General features: G+C 34.2%; 1 protein-coding gene across 4 annotated transcripts in view; it reads right to left on the reverse strand.

Annotated features, from left to right (window-relative positions):
* Positions 1-746: 746 nt before the first annotated feature.
* The window catches only part of LOC122014577 (conserved oligomeric Golgi complex subunit 2-like), a 43,808-nt gene continuing 21,340 nt past the window's right edge, over positions 747-23,214 (reverse strand). Inside the window, exons 9-13 of one of the 4 annotated variants that reach the window (XM_042570854.1) lie at positions 23,112-23,170; positions 21,759-21,860; positions 12,158-12,280; positions 11,935-12,069; positions 747-1,181 (exon numbers count right to left, since the gene is read on the reverse strand). In XM_042570854.1, coding sequence (XP_042426788.1) covers positions 1,068-1,181; positions 11,935-12,069; positions 12,158-12,280; positions 21,759-21,860; positions 23,112-23,170 — 533 coding nt within the window. In that variant the 3' untranslated portion in view covers positions 747-1,067. Of the gene's footprint in view, positions 1,182-11,934; positions 12,070-12,157; positions 12,281-21,756; positions 21,861-23,111; positions 23,171-23,214 lie in introns of those variants that run through there. The other 3 variants (XM_042570853.1, XM_042570856.1, XM_042570855.1) reach the window with 3 other exon arrangements.

Below are 23,214 nucleotides of genomic sequence, written 5' to 3' on the forward strand. Positions count from 1 at the left end.
TAAATTTTAGAGAAATTATATTCATTTTTGAACATTTTATACTAAAGAATATGAGGGACAATTAAGTAACAATGTTTGTATAAAGAAATTGAAACAAACAAAACTTTACATGCAAGGAGTGAAAATATTTTTTTTTTTAAATGGAGACTACATGTAAAGTTGAAATTTTATTTAGAGATTTTTCTCTAATTTACCGTATTACATGTGCTAATAGAAAACATCTAAATTATATTTTTAATGATAAAAATTGGTCAATTTTTTTTTATATTACTTTTTCAATTTGCAATGTATCTATTTATATCTCCTAGTATGAATTTGGGAATCATTTTTTAATTTTTTTTCTTAACGTTCTTATCATAATAAAAGTAGTACTAGGAGCTTTTAATAATCAAAAGAGCATTTTTTGTTTAAAAAAAAACATTATTTTTTTAAGTTTTTTTTTTTTTGCAAGAATTGACATTATTTTTAAAAAGAGAAATGGAATAAGGCATTAAATGAAAGAGCTTTGGCAAGATAAAGATTAATTTTAGGGCCTTTTTAAATATTTGGTTACATTACTTAATGTGTGGGCACTTGCAGAAAGAAAAAAGTGCACACGCCATATGAGAAACTAAAACACAGCCGGTCTCGCAGATTGAACCTTCCAAACGTCAGATTTAAGTTGCTTTAGTAAATAAAAATGTTATACTTGTAAAGAGAGATCACTATCATATACGGACAACAGATTGTGAATCTCAGCTATGAGGTTGAATGAAGGAATCAAAATGATATTTCATATAATATAAAATGCAACGAACTATACGGTTTGTAGAGAGAATTCCTTTTTCATGGCCTCGTGTCGACAGTTTTTGTTCCCTATCTTTAGAAAATAAAAGAATGTTTCCATGAGCTCTCTAAAAGCATATCACAACAGCTCAAGTTCTGTTCAATCGGGCCATCTCACAAAACTTCTAAGCAATAGTAAATTTAGCTTTTAAAAGTTGTGAAGTGTATAATATTACAGGCACAGATTCTACTTTATCTCCTGATGCAATCGAATGGACCCTTTATTGCGGGAATGGAACTCTTCAAAATGTGATTTGCGATTGCCGGTCTTCAGGAGCAACACACTGCCACAAGGAACGGAATGCTGATATCTCGGTTGCTTCGACTCCCATAGCAGAAAGGTTGCGACCATACTCCTGAAAAAAGAGATGTAGTGAGCACTTCAGAGTGGGGGGATAAACAACTGCTCTGAACCTTAAACAAGTTCTGTGAAGAGAAAAGGGTGTGATACAATTATAACGTGATGATGTGAATTGTCTGTACTTCAGTTCAGGTTTGTAACAATACAGAGTTATGGAAGCTTTAGTTGTGACTGGTTCAATGTCTTATGGAAGGTTGTTTTTTTTAATCTAGTAACTTTAAAGATTGCATTATCTAGTAACTATATTCGAGTTGCAGAACGCATAGATCAATTTGTTGAAAACAAGACTACTTAAAGTGTGTGTGTGTGAGAGAGAGAAGATAATACAAGATCCATAGCCTAATATAGCATCCACCAGCTTCAATAAATGTTAAACAAAAGAAACTATGCTAGATAGACAAGTGTTAAATCTGTACAAGATAAAATCATAGGAAAAAAAAATGTCCTAAAAAAAATGATTTCTGACCAAGTTGGATATTACCAACAATGTAGTCCTCATAAAAGGAGATGAAAGGTTGATACCAAATGGATGAGACATGGCTTCTTGTTGCCATCTTAAATTAATCTTTCTTGGTAAAAATTCAATTTTGGTCTAAGAAACTCAAATACAGAGTTATGTTAATCATCCTCCTGCAACTGCCATTGATATGATATCATTAATACTTTATCATTATGGATCTAGTAAACATTTAGATATTTTGACCAAAATCCTGCTTTCCTTCTAGGGCATGGTTAATTGGATAAAAAAAAAAAATTGAAAGATGAATAACAGAGGGGATGGATTTGCAAAATTTTCCATTCTTCGTACAGTTTAGACAAATAGATATCTGAGAGAGAAAAAATAATTAATTGATGAGATCAAGTGAAAATAAAAGTATTCCTTGCCAAGAAGGCACCCATGATTTTTTGCAAATCAATACATATATAACTCATTTGTGAATCAATACACACTAACCAAAGCTCTAGCCTCCTATGAGCACAGAACAAGAAAACACTAAACCTCATCCTCAAACACCAACATTGATCTCATGAGCATTGAACTTGTGAAACCAAAAGGGTTCGATAGGTTGATCAGCCCAAGCAGGCCAATCAGGTTGCTTAGGTCAGGAAAACAAAGGAATCAAATGGGCAACCCAATCAATCCAGTCGGTCCGGGCCATTCAAAGGGTTGGACAATTCAAGTGGTGAAATAGAACCAGATGGTCCAAACACTCTAGGTAAGCTAGATATTAAGATAGGGTTGGTCTAGGTCGATTAACCTAGGCTAGTTAGATAGGTGAGTAGGCTTGGTCAACATGGACAAATAGGGCTAGGTAATTAGGATGGCCGAGGTGACGGGTTTGGATGGGCGAGTGAACTTGTCTAATCAGATGAGGTGAACGGCCTAATAGGTCAAGCAGGCTAAACATGACTGTCCAGTTTGGTTAGCCAAAGTGTACTAATCCATCTAAGTGGGCCTAATTGGCTAATCAAGCTGAGTGGGTTAGATGGACCAATTAGGGAAAATGAATAGGTCATTCATCCCTTTATGTTTTTGGTATCCTTAAGAGCAAACAAATGGAAGGATGGCTTAAACAAAATTCATGCATCTACCAATGTTCACTCATTCCTTAGAATGAAGGGTGCCTAAGGCCATGTTTCCTATAGCAAAATCACATTCAAAGGAAGGTGTTATGTACCTCACTTTTATTAAGACAAATTAATGGATTAGAGAATTATTGGAGCTTGAGTAATTAGTAATTTTAGGTTAACCAACTTGTGTCAAATTATCTTTCAATTCTCTATGTTAAATTTTACCTTTATCTAAAATAATTATTTTTTTTGCTTCATCAATTTAGTCCCAAATTTCTATGTGATTCATGAGTTCAATTTTCATGTTGTATCAATTGGTATCTAGCAAAAATTTTTATTTCATATATGATACGCATTATCATCATCTCCTCTAATTCCTCATCATGCATCACTATTCACCATCTCCACGCCCTAGACATTGTTGATCCATCCACCCTTGATTTCCTTTGCTATTGTCATATTCCACCACTTTGCTCCCACTAGCTAAAGCATCTTTCGCATCCACCTATTGTAAGTCCATAAACAAGCTCTTGCCCCCACGGGCTTAGCTAAGATGGTAACTGGATAGTATATTTACCCAATGCGCGAAGGGTCGAATCCTGAGACTGGCGGGTCGTAAATCCCTACACCCCGACACAACTCACCCTCCCATCCATCTTACCTCTCAGTCATCGTGATTTACTGACAAGGGTGTTGGGGGCGAGCGTAATCGCCTTTTGCCCAATAAACAAGAAGTTCTTATTGCATACGCAGCTTTAGAGAACCCCCAACCTCTTCCCCCGTTGCAAGAGGAGGCTACCTCCTTTCTATAATCATTATTGACCAAACAGCGATGTTCACATGCCCCATTGATTCTCCACCAATGTTGATCCCCAACATTGCCAATGACTCTATTTATTGCCTCCCACCTCATTAGATTGAAGTCGCATAACACCCCCTTCTCATCTCTAATGATGAGAGATGAAGCTACCTACGATAAAACCCTAACCTTGATTCTTTAGCATCAACCTTGATTCAATGAATGGATCTATTAAATTATTGTGCTAATGCTAGATTGTTGCCCGGAAGGAACGCATTGCAGGGTCCAACTATAACGTCTCGACAATGACCGCTACATCTCCAGAACTTGGATGTAGTGCTAAATATGTAAAAGTTCGTGTTGCAAAATCCGACTGTAACGTATCGGCAAGGACCGCTACATCTCTAGAAGAACTTGGGTGTAATGTTAAATAAACAAAAGTTCTCACATCATAGGTTGGATAAGAACAAATATGATAGAAAAACTAATAATCTAATATTTGAAACATAGAACTAGTAAATCAATGGAGGTAGTAAATACAATGATTACCAGAATTAGTATTTTATGTGTACAAGAGATAAAATGAGTAGGCAAGAAGGCAAATATGATAGAGAACTCAGGTTTTAAGTTATGGTACACAAGAAAGAGTAAAACAAGAAATGGAACAGGTATTGTTGTAGATAGTTCGTTAAAGAATGAAGTTGTTGAGCAGTTAGAAAAAAGGATAGAATTATAGCGATTATAACCCTTAAGATAAAAGTGGCGAAAGAAACTATAAACATAATTAGTATATATGCACCACAAGTAGGAGTAGATGAAGCTACCAAATCATGGTTTTAGGACAACTTAGATGAAATATTACAAACATTCCGCCAAATGAAATAATTTTATTAGGAGATAATCTAAATGGGCATGTCGAAGTAAAAAATAATAAATATGAGAGGGTACACGAGGGTTATCAGTTTGGAACGAGAAATGAGGCATGGAAGCTATATTAGATTTTGCGATAGCATATAACCTTATATTAGAAGGGGAGTCTTGGCGCAACGGTAAAGTTGTTGTCATGTGACCAAAAGGTCACGGGTTCGAATCCTGGAAACGACCTCTTGCAAAAAAGCAAGATAATGCTGCGTACAATGGATCCTTCCCCGGGGCCCCACATGACGGGAGCTTCGTGCACCGGGCTGCCTTTTTTATATAACCTTATATTAGCTAATACATTTTTTAAGAAAAGAGAAATATTTAGTCACGTTCAAACGTGGAAATAATAAATCACAAATTGACTTTCTTATAGTTAGAAAGAATGATAGAAAGATTTGTAAAGATTGTAAGGTCATCCCCGGAGAAAGAGAAAGTTTAAGGGGGCGTTTGGTTCTCTCCTAGGAATCGGAATGGGAATGGGTATCATAGTATTATGGAATGGAAATGGGTATGAGCTTGGGTATCATTCTTAAAAATGATGTTTGGTTAGTTAAATATTTTCAATCAGAATGAACCTAAATTTCCTTTTTTACCCTTAAAGGAAAATAAGAGAAAAAATTAGATGGGAGAGAAAGTTGAATGTGAGAGAAACATATGATGAGAGAAAATGATGAGAGAGAAAGTGTGTTAGGAAAAAATGAAGAGAAAGAGAGTATGATCAGAGAAAATGAGGAGAGAGTGCATGATAGGAGAGATTGAGAAGAGAAAAGGTATGATGAGAGAGAGTATGATGAGAGAGAAAGAGTGATGGGAAAAAATGAAGAGAGAGAAAGTATTATGAGAGAAAATGAAAGAGTGAGGAGAGAGAAAGTATGATGAGAGAGAAAGTGGGTTGAGAGAGAAAGAGTGATGGAAAAAATGAAGAGAGAAAAAGTATGATTAGAGAAAATGAGAGACTGAGGAGAGAGAAAATATGCTGAGAGAGAAAGAGTGATGGAAAAAATGAAGAGAGAGAAAGTATTATGAGAGAAAATGAAAAAGTGAAGAGAGAGAAAGTATGATGAGAGAGAAAGTGGGTTGAGAGAGAAAGAATGATGGGAAAAAATGAAGAGAGAGAAAGTGTGATGAGAGAAAATGCGAGACTAGGAGAGAGAAAATATGATGAGAGAGAAAGTGTGCTTAGAGAAAAAGTGTGATTAGAGAAAATAAAGAAAGAGTGTGTGATGAGAGAGAATAAAGAGAGAGAAAATGTGATGAGAGAAAATGAGGAGAGAGAGTATGCTGAGAGAGATTGATGAGAGAGAAAGTATGATGAAAAAGTAAATCGAAAGTGTGTAATGGGAGAGAAAGTGTGATAGAAGAGAATGAAGAGAGAGAAAATAAGGAGAGAGAGTATATGATGGGATAGAATATAGAGAGAGAATGAGGAGAGAGAAAGTATCTTGAGAGAGAAAATATGATGAGAGAGAGTGTGTGAAATTAAAAAAAAATTGAACAAATATACTAAGGGTATTTTTGTCTAAAATTTAATTCACAATCCTATTCCATCAAAACCCAAGGGAGGGGGTGGGTTTCATCCATACCCAAATTTTTGGGTTTCATTCCAAAATCTTGATTCCATTCCCATTAACCAAACACAAGGTTTGGGAATGAATCCATTCCCTCATTCCCAAACCCATAAACCAAACGCCACCTAACTACCCAACATAGGTTAGTAGTGTTGGATATACGCTTCAAACATAGTATCAATAAATATATATATATATATATATAGAATCTTGATCTCCTGCGCGACGTGCACAGTGCGCGACTATGCGCGTCGCGCAGGAGATCAAGCTTTGTTTTTTAAATTTTTTTATTTTTTAATATTTTAAATTTAAAAAAATCAATTAAAAAAATTAACATTTCTTTATATAAATTTCTAATACATTAATATATCCCCATAACATATTACAATACTCAATAAATACTTAAATTAATTTTATTTTAAATTTTTTTTAAAACCAAACACTATAATTTAATTGAAAAATCTGAACCCCAGAGGTAAAATCTAAAAAACAAAATTGCTTTGATACTATAACCCAAAGCCTGAACCCTAGAGGTAAAATCTAAAAAAAAATGACTTTAATACTATTACCCAAAGCCTGAACCCTAAATAGCTTTGATACTATAACCCAAAACCTGAACCCTAGAGGTAAAATAAAAAAAAAATAGCTTCGATACTATAAACCAAAGCCTGAACCCTAAAAATAAAATTTTAAAAAAAATATTTTAATTATTTTTTTAATTCAAAAATTAAAAACAAATAATTAAAAAAACAAACAATTAATTATTTTAATATTTTAAATTAAAAAAATTAATTAAAAAAAATTAAAACACAAATAAAAAAAAAACTAAAACTAGTTGAATCCTACGCGCGCGCACAGTCGCGCACTGTGCGGGCGCGCAGGATATCAACTGTATATATATGTATATATATATATATACAGATCTCTGGACCGATCAGGGACTCCTGATCGGTCTTTGGACCGATCAGGGAACCTTGATCGGTCTGTAGACCAATCAGAAAATGATCAAGAGTCCCTGATCGGTCCAGAGACCGATCAGGAGGTTCCCTGATCGGACTGGTGACCGATCAGTAAGCATGTCCGCAGCGGTCCGCACGGCTTTGTCCGCAGCATAGCAATTCTGTATATATATATATATATGACTTCTAAAATTAAGTAGTGGAAGTTAAAGGATGGGAAGCAAAATATATTTAAGGAGAATGTAAGAGTACAAGATTAGGTGAAATATACGATGATTCTAATATGACATGAGATAAGATGGTATCAAAGTTAAAAATAGTAGCTAAGAGTGTACTCAGTGAGTCAAAGGAATATGCACCACTAAGTAAGAAATTTTGGTGGTGGAATGAGAAAGTACAAGAGAGTGAAAGAAAAATGAATAACTTATAAGAAATTATATATTTATAAGAATGAGGAAAATTTAAAAAAGTATACAATAGTCAAGAAAGAGGCTAAGAAAGTAGTAATGAAGCAAAGAATAAAACTTTTGAACGATTATATCAAAAATTGGATACAAAAGAAGGGAAAAGAGTCATTTATAGAATAGCTAAAGTAAGAGAAAGAAAGACAAGAGATCTTATCCAAGTAAAATGTATTAAAGATGAATGTAATATGGTACTAATAAATGATGGAGAAATAAAAAGTGATGGAAGAGGTATTTTCATCAACTTTTTAATGAAAGTTTAGGTGACCAACTTAACTTGGGTAATTTCAGTTGGTCAAATGAGCATAGAAATTTAAATTTTTATCGTAAAATTCAAACTTTAGAAGTAAAACAAACTTTAAATAAGATGCACAATGGAAAAGTCGTTGAACCAAATGATATTCCGATAGAGGTATGGAAGTGCCTAAGGAAACAAGGTATTAAATGATTTACAAAATTATTTAACATGATATTCAAAACAAAAAAAAACATGATCAATGGAGGATAAATACTCTAATTCCCTCATACAAGAACAATGGAGACGTACAAAATTGTGCAAACTGTTGGATCAAGACGCACATGAGGGGGGATGAATCACGTGGTTTTCAAAAACTTATTTTTTACTTCTTTAAAAACAAAGTATGCGCAATGGAAAAGAAAGAAACGAGAATTCACAAGAACACAAGTAGTTTTACCTGGTTTGGAGCCTTTGGCGACTCCTACTTCAATACCCAAGTCCTGCGGATCTATTGACGGATAATTCACTAATGACTTCTTCTGGAACTGCCGGAATAGGGGATCGAGTAGAAAAAGAGTAGGAAAGTGTAACATGCAACACTTTTTCTTTAGCAAAATTTAAATACAAAATTAAACTTTGTTACCCAACACTTTTGAAGATGATCAAATCGTGTTCGGGGTTGGACAGTTTCTCAGTGGCAGTCGGACGTAGCAAGGTCATAGCAGGGCAGCATCAAGAAGCCAGAGTAGTCGGAATGCCAAAAGGAAGCGTAGAAGCTTGAAAAAATGATGTGATAGAAGCCTTGGTCAAGATGCTCTTTTATTGAGCATGGAAGGTGCCTTCCATTGGCAAAAGTCTATCCCGACATACACTCCTTATCGTTGATGAAGTATAATTTTATCCGATGGAAGGCGCCTTCCAAGCCTTCGAAGGCAACTTCCATGAACAGTGCTCAAGACACCTTCCATAATCTAGAAGGTGCCTCGATTACTATTCACCCGAGGCTGTTTGTGCTCCTTTTGCCTTGCAAAAAGTGTTATTCCAACACAAAAATATTTAACTTGCAAAACAAGATTAGCACAATAATAATATGATTAATTTATGACTTAGACCCTGTCCTCTAGACCAGGATCTAGTCAGAATCTCAATTTAGGTTTCCGAAATGGACCTAAATCAGACCAACGCCTACTGTCCCCTTAACCGAGACGCGTCCTCACTAAGTCACTCTCCTCCAGTGGCTTACCTTCACTTACCAGCTTGTAGTCTATCGACTAGCCTCTCAACCCAACAAGTCTTCCCACCAGATGTCAGGTCCGCAGACCCAACTAGACTTCGCCAGCTGTCAAGCCCGCGAACCCAGCCGGACATCCTACCAGATATCAGATCGGTCGTTTGACCTATCTGGGCTTCACACCAACTATCGAGTCCTCAAACCTAGTTGAATTTCATCCTAGTGTTAGGTCCCTAGACCTGTTAATCTTGCACACTCGGTAAATGCATTAGATCACAATAACACCTAACTTAAATCAATTGTCATTCATCAAAACCTGAATTAGACCGTTAGTGCAAATTATACCAACCTAAACTATAGGGGTATTAAACTAATGAGTCATACCATGAAACTTTGGAAAAAAGTATTACAAAAAAGATTAAGGAGACCTCGATGACTGAAAATCAATTGGGGTTCATGCCTGGAAAGTCAACAATATAAGCTATACATCTTCTTAGACAATTAATTGAAAAATATCGAGAGTAAAAACAAGATCTAGTATTCATTGATTTAGAAAAAACTTATGATAGAGAAATTAGATTGAGAATTCTAGAAAAGATAATTGTTAACGTAACATACATTGAACTAATTAATGATATGTACAAGGATGTAACGACCAGAGTAAATACTTCAGGTGAAATAATTGAAGCATTTTCAATAAAGATAAGGTTACATCAAGGATCAACTCTAAGTCTCTATCTTTTTACACTAATTATGGACGAACTCACTGCACACATTAAAGACACAGTACCGTTGTGTATATTGTTTGCAGACGATTAAAGACACAGTACCGTGGTGCATGTTGTTTGCAGATGATATTGTTTTGGGAAATGAGACACATGAAGGAGTAAATGCTGAACTAGAATCTTAGCGGGAAACATTAGAAAGGAAAAGCTTTAGGCTCAGTAAAATAAAGAGAGAATATATGGAATTTAAGTTTAGTAATATTAAAAGTAATGAGATAATTGTTAACGTAGACAATAAAGAGTTGCTAGAAACCGGAAGTTTTAAATATTTAGGATCATTCTTACAAAACAATGGAGGGATTTAGAGAGATGTCTTACATAGAATACAAGCATGATGGTTGAAATGAAGGAGAGAATCGGGTATTTTATGTGACCATAAAATACTTCTAAAATTTAAAAGAAAATTCTACAAAATCGTAGTTAGATCTGCTATACTATACGGAGCTAAATGTTGAACTATGACTCGAGCACATGAGCAAAAGATGAGAGTTGCAGAGATGAGGTTGTTAAGATGGATATGTGGGCATACAAGGATAGACGGAATAAGAAATGAGAGTCTTAGAGAGAAAGTCGAAATTGCATCTATTGAGGAAAAATTCCGAAAGACACGTTTAAGATTGTATGGACATGTACTTGGACGACCAATAAATGTTCTAGTTAGGCGATATGAAACTATGACAAACACACATATCAAACGAAAAAGAGGAAGACCAAAAAAAGACTTGGTTAGCGATAATAAAACAAAATAAAATTTATTTAAGTATAGATTATATAATAGGAAATAGAGATGAATGGCATAAAAGGATCTCTATAGTCCACCCCACCTAGTGAGATAAGACTTAGTTATTGTAGTACTCTATCAAGGATCATTGTTGTCTATGACTAGCAACACCACCATAATATGCCCCCATATTGTGATCACACTGGATCTACCTCTACTCGACATCTTTGCCTCCTTCCCGATAGCCTACCTTTGTGAACCCTATTGAAGGATATGTTATTGCCTCATTAGTTGTTCGTTGTTATCTCTAACTCCATCGGCCTCAACCGCTCAAGCACATCTAGTGACACTTGCACAACTCCATGCCTATTATGAGATTACACCACACTTTTCATCTCACTAGAATTAACCCATCAAAGGAGATCACCCTTCCATTAGCCTACACACAAAGATCTACTTGTAAGCCTGATGTATCATTTTCTCAACTTTGCCCCTACAACTCTTCTAACAATCAAGATCTACACCATTGTCAGAGAGAATCAGCTTCAAACGAATCACAAATCAAATTTTAATCTGCTCAAATCAGCAAAGAAAAAAAAAGTTGTCCGTGAGAAAAAGTGAAGGAAAAAAAAAACAGACAGGAACCTGCAAAAGTGAGATTTAGGATGTCATCAAAGGTATATTGGACAAGGTAGATTTAGGATGTCATCCAAGGTATATTGGACAGCAAACTTTGAGATCCAATACAAAGCGAAATTGGATTTGACACAAAAGTTTGTCACAATCTCGAAATGTAAGAACTGGTTACGAGGTGGAAGACTCAAGTTCTAACTCATCACTTCAATTGAATGAATGAAGGAGAGATAATCCACTTGTAGCTACAACATCTGACTCAGTCGCACTATCTCAGTAATGCATTCTCTTTGTAACCAGTTCTTACAATTTAAAATAGGAATTGTCCTATTTTAGGTGTTGATATCTTTTAAGGTAGTACTTTAATGAGTATCTTTTAATTTATTTCATTCAGATTATTATGTTTCTCATTAATGGTATTTTTTTTCTTATTTATTTGGTATTGGGTCTATAAAAAAGTTGTCATCTGGATGCAATTTGGGAAGCTTTCGATTAATAGAATTCTCTTTCAATTTTCTCAGCAAGAGTTTTCATCCATGTGAGACTCTTTTCTTTGTGTGAGATAGTTATCCGCTTTACTTTATCAATTTTGTGTCAATACAAGCGTTCAATTGGCCAACAGCTCTAACATGAAAGAAAGCCCGTATGTCTGGTTTTGACCCCTCCTTACTCAGATCAGGCAAGCATAAGCGTTATCCTTTACTTTTGCTGATCCAAAGGGCTATTTAAAATTTAAAAATGTCAGTCTCAATCTAAACTCCTTGACTCCAAACCTCATCTTCAAACTAACCTATACCCCCTATCAGAATAACTAGAAGGGAAACAACAAATGATTTGGTAATCATAAAATTACATACCTGAATGTCAAGAAATAGCTGCATGCAAATCTTTTCTGTGTCAGAAATATTATTATCCTGGGCGTCAGAAGTTGCTCCAACTCGCCGTTGTGCACCTTGGCGCAACCTCAACAAAGAGGACTCTGTTTTCCTTGCCTATCAATCAGGTTAATGAAACGTGACTTACTGATTAGGACAGATCATAGCACGAGTTTGAATATGGAAAATGGACATCACAACTTACCACATTAACTGTATCAGATGCTAGTTCATAATACCGAGTAGTGATCTTTTCTGTTGCACCGTGCAAAAGTTGATTCTGAGCATCTTTTGTTAAAAACTTCATTAGCTCTCCTTCAAAAAAAACCTGTCAAAAGTTCACTAGTCATCAATCACAATGTGTGTATAAATATAGGTTTTAGTTGCATAATAATAAAAAAAAATGAATGACAAGATGAGTAAATTGTAACATGCAAGAAACAAAATGTTACGCAATAACCATTTATCACAACTTTCTATTTCAAATGAATAAAAAAGTACAGTGTGCTAATCATATATATCTGTTCTCTCAAGTACTTTCACATCTCAATAAAAATGACTAGAAACAATATATATTGTGGATTTTCAGCTATGGTTAAGTGTCAATAGTCTTCAAGTGTGACCTATTTTCCAGTGAATCAATTCTATAGTGCACAAATTATGACTGAAGTGCTCGAGGAAGCAATTTGATAGAAAAATCTTCAGGCTTGCAATTATTCTTCATAGGACCATTGATGACCACTATATTATTCCCACCACTCAGATTGAAAAATTATGATTTAGTTAATGATCTAGATTTCATCAAATTCCTGAAAAATAAACATATGATGTATAAAATTTAAAATGTTTACTAGGATGAATGTCATACCCCAACCATATGACATGTCGTCTGAAACTGCAAACTATCTCACATTTCACTTACACGCACTACTGACAAACTGTGGTTTCCAATATAGCAACAATGACATGATAGTAGTAACACTGTAAATGATACTGATAAGGATTAAGATAATATACCGCACACACAAGATTTTTAACAAAATTAGTTGTATACAATTAAAAAAATCATAAGTCACAACCAAATATTTAATTTATGTGCTAGTGAATATCTTAACAAATTTGTCTCTTGTCACATACAAATAATAGAAGGTAGGGTTTGTATACAGTTGGGGATTGTATATTTATTCTTAGGAATGCTGCACGCCTTGGTAAGCATTGCCATATTCTATGATCATTTCACAGAGCAATACATTAAGGACTTGATCTTTACCCCTAAATAATCAATGTCGTAGTGTCATGTATCAAGAGCTCACCTTTCTTAACTACTTAGCATGTTCTCCAATCATACATAGAAAACAACAATAGAAAAAACAAATGCAAACATACCAGGATATACATGGAAAATCTTAAACACAAAAATCTAAGAAGAGGAAGAAGCAATCAGTAATATGAAACAAGATACAAAAAGTGTGTGCAGTAACAAAGGCAACAAACTTTAATTAGACCTCTCTCCTTGCAATCCCTTTCAATGTGGCACGCTTTGCTCCCTATCAAAATTCCAACAATGTGCTCACATTTACCTCATCTCCAACAAGCTTATATACCAATGGGTGCAACAAATGTAGTCATAAATTTCATACATCAGCCTTGTATCAACCCAAACAACAAATGACAACTAAAATCTCAATAAGAAAATTGATTATACATTAGCTTGAATAAGGTTAACCTACCCAACCTTAGGGTTAAGTGTTACGTGAATTTGTTTCTGACAATAACCTCAGATAAAGTTTAAGTATGGATCTCCAATCGAAGTGGTATGGTTTGGTACCAAGTCGTTCTTCAAAGCATGTTAAAATCAACTCCAATGTGTTTTAATTTATAGCACCCTTCCATTTAGCTTGATTACCTCCAACTATAAATATATAGCCATTAGAAAATCAACTGATGTAAAATTTGGAGTAATAAGTTAAAAAACTAACAAGAAATAACAAGTACATTGACTGACGATTACTAATACTAAAAAGAGTTTTATGCATTGAATGGAAGAATTAAATTTTTGCTACATCCTAAAGGAATCGACCTCATAATATTATAGCATCCTGATTAATTAGCACTCCTAAGACAAATTGTTGGAACAATTAGTTTTGATGTTTGACAAATGTTTAAATTAAATCATGTATTTGACAAGTTGTGATAAGTTTGCAAGTGCAAGTCACATAACGGTAAGAAATACCTACGGAACAAGGTTGATTGGACACATGACAAGTGCAAGTCTCGAGAGACCAAGATTGACGATGCTTGGTACGAAAAAGTCGTGGAAGATCAAGAGTGATCAAATGTCCGGCAAGACAAAAGTCTGCATTAATAAATTAAGGTTAACCGGATGTTTGGGAGAAGAGGACGACCTCAACAAGGATCCTAGAGAAGGTTATTCTCTAAGACTTGATGGATTTCTTTTCTACAGTGCCAAGTGTGAGTGCATATGTAACTTGAGGCAATCGAGGGCTAGCTAGATTATGCTCAGACTAAAGCCTTAGAAGTTAGAAGTGACTTAGTCAATGCTCCAGTCGACTGTATATATTTTAGTCGACTGGTAATTAACTCAAGGTAAAAGGAATAGAAGCTTACTCTCCCGTTTTACCCATGTGCTAATCGACTGTGTAGTCGACTGATACTATGTATCAGTCCACTGTACAGTCAATTGATCGTTGAGTCAACTGGGGTCGACTCAGATAGAGAAACAGAAGCTTATTGTTTTAATCAATTCTGTTAAGCAGTTGACTGATGGTGAATTGGCTGACGGTTAGCTATTGTAACAAAATGGTTAGTCTAATCGACTATTGATGGAGCAGTTAAACGGTTGCAACAGACCCACTAGCTATTACATCAATAGATCAAGAAGATTCCCTAAAGAGGAGTCAACTAATGTAGTGAACAACCGACTAAAATGATTGATAAAGCAGTAGCACGTCAACTGCCAGCTGATTAATTAGAACAGAATGGAAGATTCTAGAGGCAGCTTGGAGGCTTAGAAGAAGACTATAAATATCGGGTATGTAGACTACAAAATGTACATCAATTCACAATAAAAATACTCTGCCAAAATTGTCTATTCTCCAAGGTCACTTTCACTCTTGTAATTCTCTTTTACTCTCTTGTAACAAAATCTTTGTAAGAAGTTTCTCTGCCTCCAGAAAATTCCTGAGAAGAAGAAAACTAGTGGAATTCATAGAGTGACCTACTGAAAGCTCATAGGCTTTGAGGAGTCCGAGAGCTGTCGAACCACGTAAAACCTAGCGTTTGTATCTCTCTCTCTTTTGCACTATTTCAATTTAGTAAAGGACTAACTGCCTAAGGAAGCACATCTTCATGGTGATGCGAGAGGGATTTAGCATGAGACCACCGTACTCTTCGATTACACCAACTTCTCATGTTGCCAAGAGGGAATACTATATTTAATAAACAATACTGAAATGTAGTTTCCTATTCTTGAAGGGCTCGGATTCTTATGGATGAATTCGACAACTTGATGAAATCCAAGAATTAGATGACGAAGATGAAAACAAGGTGCAATCAAATGCAAAAGCAATTACCACCCTGCAGCGAGACTCTCACCCAAACTTTGCAAAATGTGATTTATTCTTTAATCAATTGAAGAATTTTAGTCTTAAAGAAGACAAAATGATTAGAGAAATAAATGGGAAATTTAAGGAAGTCCTTAACAGCCTCCATATGATAGAAGGAAGAAAATCAAGACATCATAAGGTTTCTTAAATCATTCCCTAGAACTCCCCTTTAGTCTTCAACAGTAGATGCATATAAGATATCTAGAAATCTTCTAATATAAAAGTTGATCAATTATTTGATGAATTTGAACTTTATGAACAACCTAACAATGTGTCCAAGCATAATGGTTTAGCTTTAGTAATGGAGAAGTCCAAACGAAAATCCAAAAGGAATCTTCATCATTTGAATCCAATGATGACACAAATTCCAAAAGTGAAATTTCTTCAACCGAAGTGGTATATCTTGTAAAAAAGCTTATGAAGGGGAATAAAAATTTCAATAAGAGGAACCTAAAATACTTTAAAGAAGTGCATTAAAGATACAAAGAAGACAACCAAAACAAGCAGTAAAACAATAGGAAGAGCCACTACAAGTTGGAGTGCCCCACACTCAACAAACAAGAGGCAAAGAAAAAGAAGAAAAGAACTTGAAAGCCACATGGGATGAATCTTCCTCATCATCCTCATCCTAAGATCAAAAACCCAACCAAAAGTACCAAGAATTGGTGATAGTGATAGGAGTTCAAGTGATGAAGCCTATTCCTCAAATGAATAATCATCTACAACATTTAGCAAGGTAAATTCTCCCCAATTAGAGCTTTTGTATGATACTATTACTAAGTTACTAATTCTCTAACAACATCTAATGAAAAGAACAAATGTCTTAATAAATAACTTAAGGAACTTAAAGATCAAATTAGTTTAAATTCTTCAAATAGAAATCAACAACATGACACTAATGAATTTGAAAAACTTAGTGAGGAAAATGAACCTTTAAAATCATTGGTTAGTGATTTAAGAAATTGTCTGGAGAAATTTACTTGAAATTCTAAATATTTGAATATGATGTTAAATGATCAAAGAGCTATATATAATAGAGCAGGAATAGGATTTAATACTGGTCAAAAACAACATAAACAACATACTTACATGTCCTTATTGCTAGAAGTAGTTCTTTTATGTCTTATTCAAATGCTAGATTGTTGCCAAGTCAAAGTTGCTAAAGCTTAGGTCCCAAAACATTTTACTTGTGTTACCTCAGCAGGTACACTCAATTTTTATTAGGTACACTTAAGAAAAGGAGCTCAAACAATTGGATCATCGATAGTGAGTGCTCAACACATATGACGGGAGATCTTAGTAAATTCTCATCTTTTAGAGATAAAAGTAAAGGTATTGTTTCTGTTGACAATAACGACATATTAAAGTCATAAAAATTGGTAATAAGGAGTTAAATTCTAATTTTGTTATTTACAATGTCTTATTAGTTTAAGGCATCAAGTACAACCTAGTCAGAGTACAAGTCAATTGTGTCACTGGCTATAAAATTGAATTTTCTACATAAAAATGTCTAATTAAGCATATTAATTTAGATACAACATTGTTAGAAGATAAAAGACGAGAAAATGTATATATGATCAATTATTTTTTTTATTACAAATACTAATATTAAATGTCTTATATCCAAAGAACAAGAATATTGATTGTCGCACAAGAGCACAAAATTAGCTAAAAATAATTTAGAGAATTATTCGAAATTACATATAACAAAGAAAAATTGTGTCATGCTTATCAAAAGGGTAAACAAACCAAAACTACACATAAAGCTAAAAATGCAGTAAGCATAACAAGACCCCTAAAATTATTACACTTAGATCTAATAGATATTCATGAAATTTTAATATTTAACAATAGAAACTTAATATTTAACGATAGTAAGTATTGTATTGATGACTTTAGTAGATATACTTGAGTTAGTTTCCTAAGACATAAAAATGATACCTTTGAAATATTTATAAATTTTTGTAAAAGAGTTCACGACGGAAAATTTGAGAACCTTAATTTTAACTATTTTGTAACAAAAATGGCTATGCCCAAGAATTCTCTTCTTCTATGACACCTCAACAAAATGTTATAGAACAAAGAAATAAGGCTTTCTAGGAAACTGCCCGGACAATGCTTAACGAATATAATTTACCTAATCATTTTGGGCCAAAATAATAAATAAGACATGTTTCATACAAATCAAAATATAATTACATATACTACTAAATAAAACCACCTATGACTTATTCTTTGATAGAAGATTCAATATTAAGTATCTTAGCATATATGGATGCAACGTTTGCATTTTGAATATGAAGGATTACCTAGGAAAGTTTTCCTCTAAAGCAGGAAATTCCTTATTTAGTAGAGCATATAGAGTGTTTACTTAATATTTAATTTTAGCAATTCACTAAAGAAATTAGGCCTTTCGAAATCTTGTGTTAAAATGTATAAATTTTGAAAACTTTCATAAAAATCTAGGGAAATCTGATAAATATTGATAAGACGAATATGCATACAAAAATTTAGAAATATTTTTATTTTCAACAATTTTCTAGAATTTTTCAAATTTTGGCTAAAAATAGTTTCAAAACCTTAATTAGTCGACTCTATTAGAGATACCAGTCGACTGCTTGTACCCAGTTAACTCTTGACAAGAAATGAGTCAACTGTTAATAGAGAACAGTAAATAGCTTCAATTTTGTGATTATGAACATTATGTACATACTTTATACTTTTGAAACAGAACAAATTATACTTGATGCACCCTTATGGTATCAAGCAGTTATTTACATATATGTATTGTTTTAGGAAAAGGAAAGTTGAGTATCAATACACCCTAAAGTACCCTTTTGATAAGCATCACGCAATTAAGTACCCTTTTGATACTCAACTTTCCTTTGCTGTTATGGGGAAGTTTAAGTATCAATACACCCTTAAGTACCCTTATATTGGTTTTCTTTATAATGGAAAATGGGGAGAAGGAAAGTTAAGTTAGATAAATTTGGCATATTAAGGGGAAGTTATAGTTGTGGCAAGCTTCATTTTGTCTATTTTTTTCTATTCATGATCTAACTTAAATGAGTTGTCAAACATGCAAAGGGGGAGATTGTTGAAACAATTAATTTTGATGTATGGCAAAGGTTTAAGTTAGATTAGGTATTTGATGAGTTGTATAAGTATGCAAGTTTAGGTCACATGATGGCAAGAAGTCCCAATAATTCAAGGATGATCGGAGGCTTGGCAAAAGGATATTCCAACATATCAAGGTTGATTGGATGTCCGGACGAGGAAGTCTCGACAGATGATTGATTATCTAGCAAGCTGAAAATCGTGACAAGTTATAGTTGATAAGATGCCTAAACGTCGACAAAGGTGTTGGAGAAGACAAGCTGGAGAAGGGTATTCTCTAAGACTTGGCGGATTTGTTTTGTGCAACAATGAGTGTGAATGCACATGCAACTTAGGGCAATCAATGGCTAAATTAGGCCAGACTAAAGCCATCAAAGTGGTTTACTCGATTGAAATATATTCAACTAATAATTGAGTCAATTGGGTAGTAGTCAACACAAGGTAAAAGGAGCAAAAGCTTATTGTTCGGTTTTACCCATGTATGTGCATTTGACTAAAGAAATGGTTAAATATTGTAATACAATAGTTAATTTGTCAAGCACCTGACTGATGGTATCTTAAGTCGATTGAAAGAGTAATTGAAAGATTACAATAGAGCAGTTAGCTGTTACAACGACAGATCAAGAAACTTCTCTAGAGAGCAATTGATTAACACCAGAACCTTCGACTAAGGTAACCAAAAAAGTATTAGTGCACCAACAACCATTTAACAGATCACAAAAGGCAATCAACTACCTCCAGGTCACCACATAGTAGATTTGCAAAATTTAGCAAGGGTCGATTCCCAGCGAAACCGGCAGAAATACCCTCCCACGTGGTGACCTCAATTTCCTGATTTACCTCTCTACAGATGGTTCTGAAGCCAGCCGGGTGGGGCGTCAGTGTATAACCTTTTGCAGAACAAAAGGCGATCAACTGACCACACCAAATAGAATATTCTAGACGTAGCTTGGAGGCTTAGAAGAAGGCTATAGATATAGGATATAAAATATACATCGATTCATAGCAAAGATACTCTACCAAATTGTCTACTCTCGAAGCTCTCTTTCTCTCTTTTGTAATTCTCTTCTACTCTTTTGTAACAAAGGCTTTGTAAGGCTCAAAAAACTCTTTAACCTCCTATTTACTTGAAGGTGCGGATGAAAAAAAGGATGGATTGCATATCCTTTCCTTCATTTACCTATTAAAAAATAACGGACGGAAGAATTAAAGATCCTTTCCTTTCATTTAGCTATTGTAAAATAATGGGGGGATGAATTAATAAATCTGTCTACAAATCATTGTTTAAGCATTTTCTCATCCACCCGAATCAAACGGAACGAAATTTCCTTCCCTTCATCGTCAAACCCGCCCTTTCGGCTTGAATCTCTCCCCCATGTTGGAGTCACCGCAAGAGAGAGCTCACAGCTGAGACTAATGGTTGGGGGTGGACTCATGATTGCAAAACATGGGCAGACTCGCTCATAATTGCAAGTCCACAGGCGACCTCACTCGGCCTCATTTGTGGCCACGGATAGCTTCGCTCGTGGCCGCAAGGTTCAACGAATTGATATATTGTTTTCCTTTCTTTCTTTCCCTATCCTTTCCTTCTTCTTTCCCTTCTTTTCCTTTACTTCCCTAGAGATTTTTGTCCAGCTTGGATTTCTTTCCTTCTTCAATCCACACCTTTGAGTAAACAGAGCATAAGGCTCAAGAAAGGCTATTCACCCCCACCCCCTTTTTCCTCTTCAATCCTACACATCTGATATTGGAATTGGAATTGGTTTCTCTACATATCAATGCATCTCAATTACCTACAAGGAGTTGAGGCCTACCACAATTGGAAATGAAATACACAAGTACAAGATATAGATACATCTTAATTTCTCCTTCAATGTCACTCTTACGCTTTTTTATTTGTTGTTGGTGCTTCACTCCTTCCTCTCCTCTCTTTTTATTGTGTGCATCTTCGCTCCAAGGCCGCTTGATAGAATATAAAAAAGCCATGAGAAAAGAATTTTCCTTTTTTGGAAAATTCTAGTCAACTGAGATACTCTCTCTCGGTTGGTAGTGATTAAACTATGCCAACACAGGCAACATAACAATATTTCCTATACCAACGCAATATCAAGTATTTGTTGGCAATCGAAATGATATATTTCAAATTTTAAGAATAAGATTGACTAGTACAAAAATTGATGTATATTTCACAGTAGCATAAAAGATAAACACAATTAAAACCAACAAATGAGCCTAATTGATACCTCTCTTCGAAACAAATTTTGTCATACATCTAACCTCACAGCCAAGTGCACCTTTCTTCCTCTTACTTATCACATATTGATTTCATTCTCCATGCTTATTAGGCTTATAAAGATTCACTTTAGCTAATATTCTCTTTCACTTTTAGCAACTTTACTTGATCATGGAAATCATATTGGTTCTTCAACCAATCTTCTCAAACAACTAGATCAATTTCTCTATAACTACAAGACATCAAGCTGCAACAATTTAAGAGGCCGCATTGGTAGACATACCGAGAACAAACAAAGAATTTAATCCTTGTGCAATGGGAGCATAGTCAATTGACTTGACAACAAGACTTCTTGTGAGAAATTTAAGACAACCAACAAACATTCAAATGGATAAGTTTTGATTACCTCCCTTCAATGTTCTATCACACAAATAAATGTTTTGATAGGTCCTTTGGAAAGGCAGAAATATTCATTTTGGATAAATGAAAATACAAAAGGGGCAAAGAAAATTATAAAGTAAAGGTTCACTGGTTAGTATTGTTTGTTGGAATATTATATCAGCAGGCACAAATGAAAAACAAGAATAAATTGTTTGAAGGTATATTTACCAAGAGAGTTATATTGAGTTGCAATTTTCAAAAAGCACAATTGCCAAAAGACATGCAGTAGAAGTCCATGCATCTATGTGGGAAAAATGCTATGATTTGCAATGATAAACAGGATTCCTTTCCATATAGAATGATAACAGCTAGAAACAATAAAAAAAACCATAGAGCAACAAAAATTTCCTTTTTAAAAAATAATAATAAAGATAATAAAAAAGACAAACCTTCAGTGGTCTGAGAATTAATGACACATACGGTGAAGGCCTTACAGGAAGTTTATTAGTCATCCTATATGTTGCAGTGACTCCTTTCAGCTGCCTTAAGTCCTATAGTTAAATAGAAAGGTGGTCAAACAAATCAATGTTGAAATTGTGCTTTAGCCTACAATTTGTCATGGAAATTCACATATAAAAGTAGTTCCAAGTAATAATAAATTGAAATATGTTACACATAAACAAAACAAGAAACATATTCAAAAGAATTCCTACGTTTTATAAAATCCCAAACAGTAAATAGAAGCTCGAAAGGAAGGTTTATAATGAATTTATGCAACAGTTGATACTCTAATTACAACTTGCAAAAGGTGTCTAAAAGTTCATCCGGAAGCCAAATTCAGAAATAGAGTCCCGGGATCCTTAAACATGCTCTAATGATACATCAATTCCAACATCATCAAAGATGAGGAACTAACTCTAGTATTGTATTAAAATAAATAAAATAAAATATGAGAGATAAACCCAGCTGGCAATTTTCAATCAATTCCAATTCTAAGAAATCCACCACAACTATTAATTGGAATAACATTTGGCAAATCAAACCAACAAAGAGGAAAAATACTCGAGCAGCTAGGGGAAGCAAGAAGTGATAGAAAATGAGTAGATTTCAACAAAAATATTTAGAAAAAAAAAACATAAAAGAATGAAAGAAAAGAATGAGATGTTGAAGAGTTGGGAGGAGAGAAGGGAGGACAATTAGACTTTGTTCACCCCGCCTCACTCAATAGCCTCTCTTTGTTGCCTCACTCTCTTCAACATTTGCATGCTTAAAAACAAGCTCAAAAAAAGTCATAGCTCAGAGAAAGAATAGTCATATGGACAGAAAGATCGACTTAAGAGTATAAGTATATAACAGTGAGGGAGAAACCTATCTCTCTAAGCATGCGTAGCATTTAATCCTACTTTCGTGTGCATGCAACAAACACACAAACACAGAATATACACAGATACATATATAGCAGGCTGATGAATGTTACAACCACATTCCAATATCATATGCCAATCCATAATAGATAATAGCACAATATAAAGATGTAAAATATTACAAAATACAATTAAAAAGAAAAGGAAGAAAAGAAAATATAAAAATCAAAATGATAAAACAAAGTCAAGAAATTAGAATATTACAAATATATTTAGTATAGTACTAATAATATGAAAAATTGAAGTATATCTAAAAATATATAATGGAGAATGATATATATTCATATTAGAAATATGGATAGTATTAACTCTTTCTCGAGTGACTTTTCAGAGCCATTCTTTTATATAAGAAAATCTATAATACCATTATCTAATTACCTCCACAGATTTCTCAACTATTGCCTCAATCATTGTATCCAATACAGACGGCAAGAGATCTTCCAATGTTCTTCCAGCTTGCAATATACTTTGTCTTACAAGA

Source organism: Zingiber officinale, chromosome 8B (genome assembly GCF_018446385.1).
Source record: "Zingiber officinale cultivar Zhangliang chromosome 8B, Zo_v1.1, whole genome shotgun sequence".
NCBI classification, from domain to species: Eukaryota; Viridiplantae; Streptophyta; class Magnoliopsida; order Zingiberales; family Zingiberaceae; genus Zingiber; species Zingiber officinale.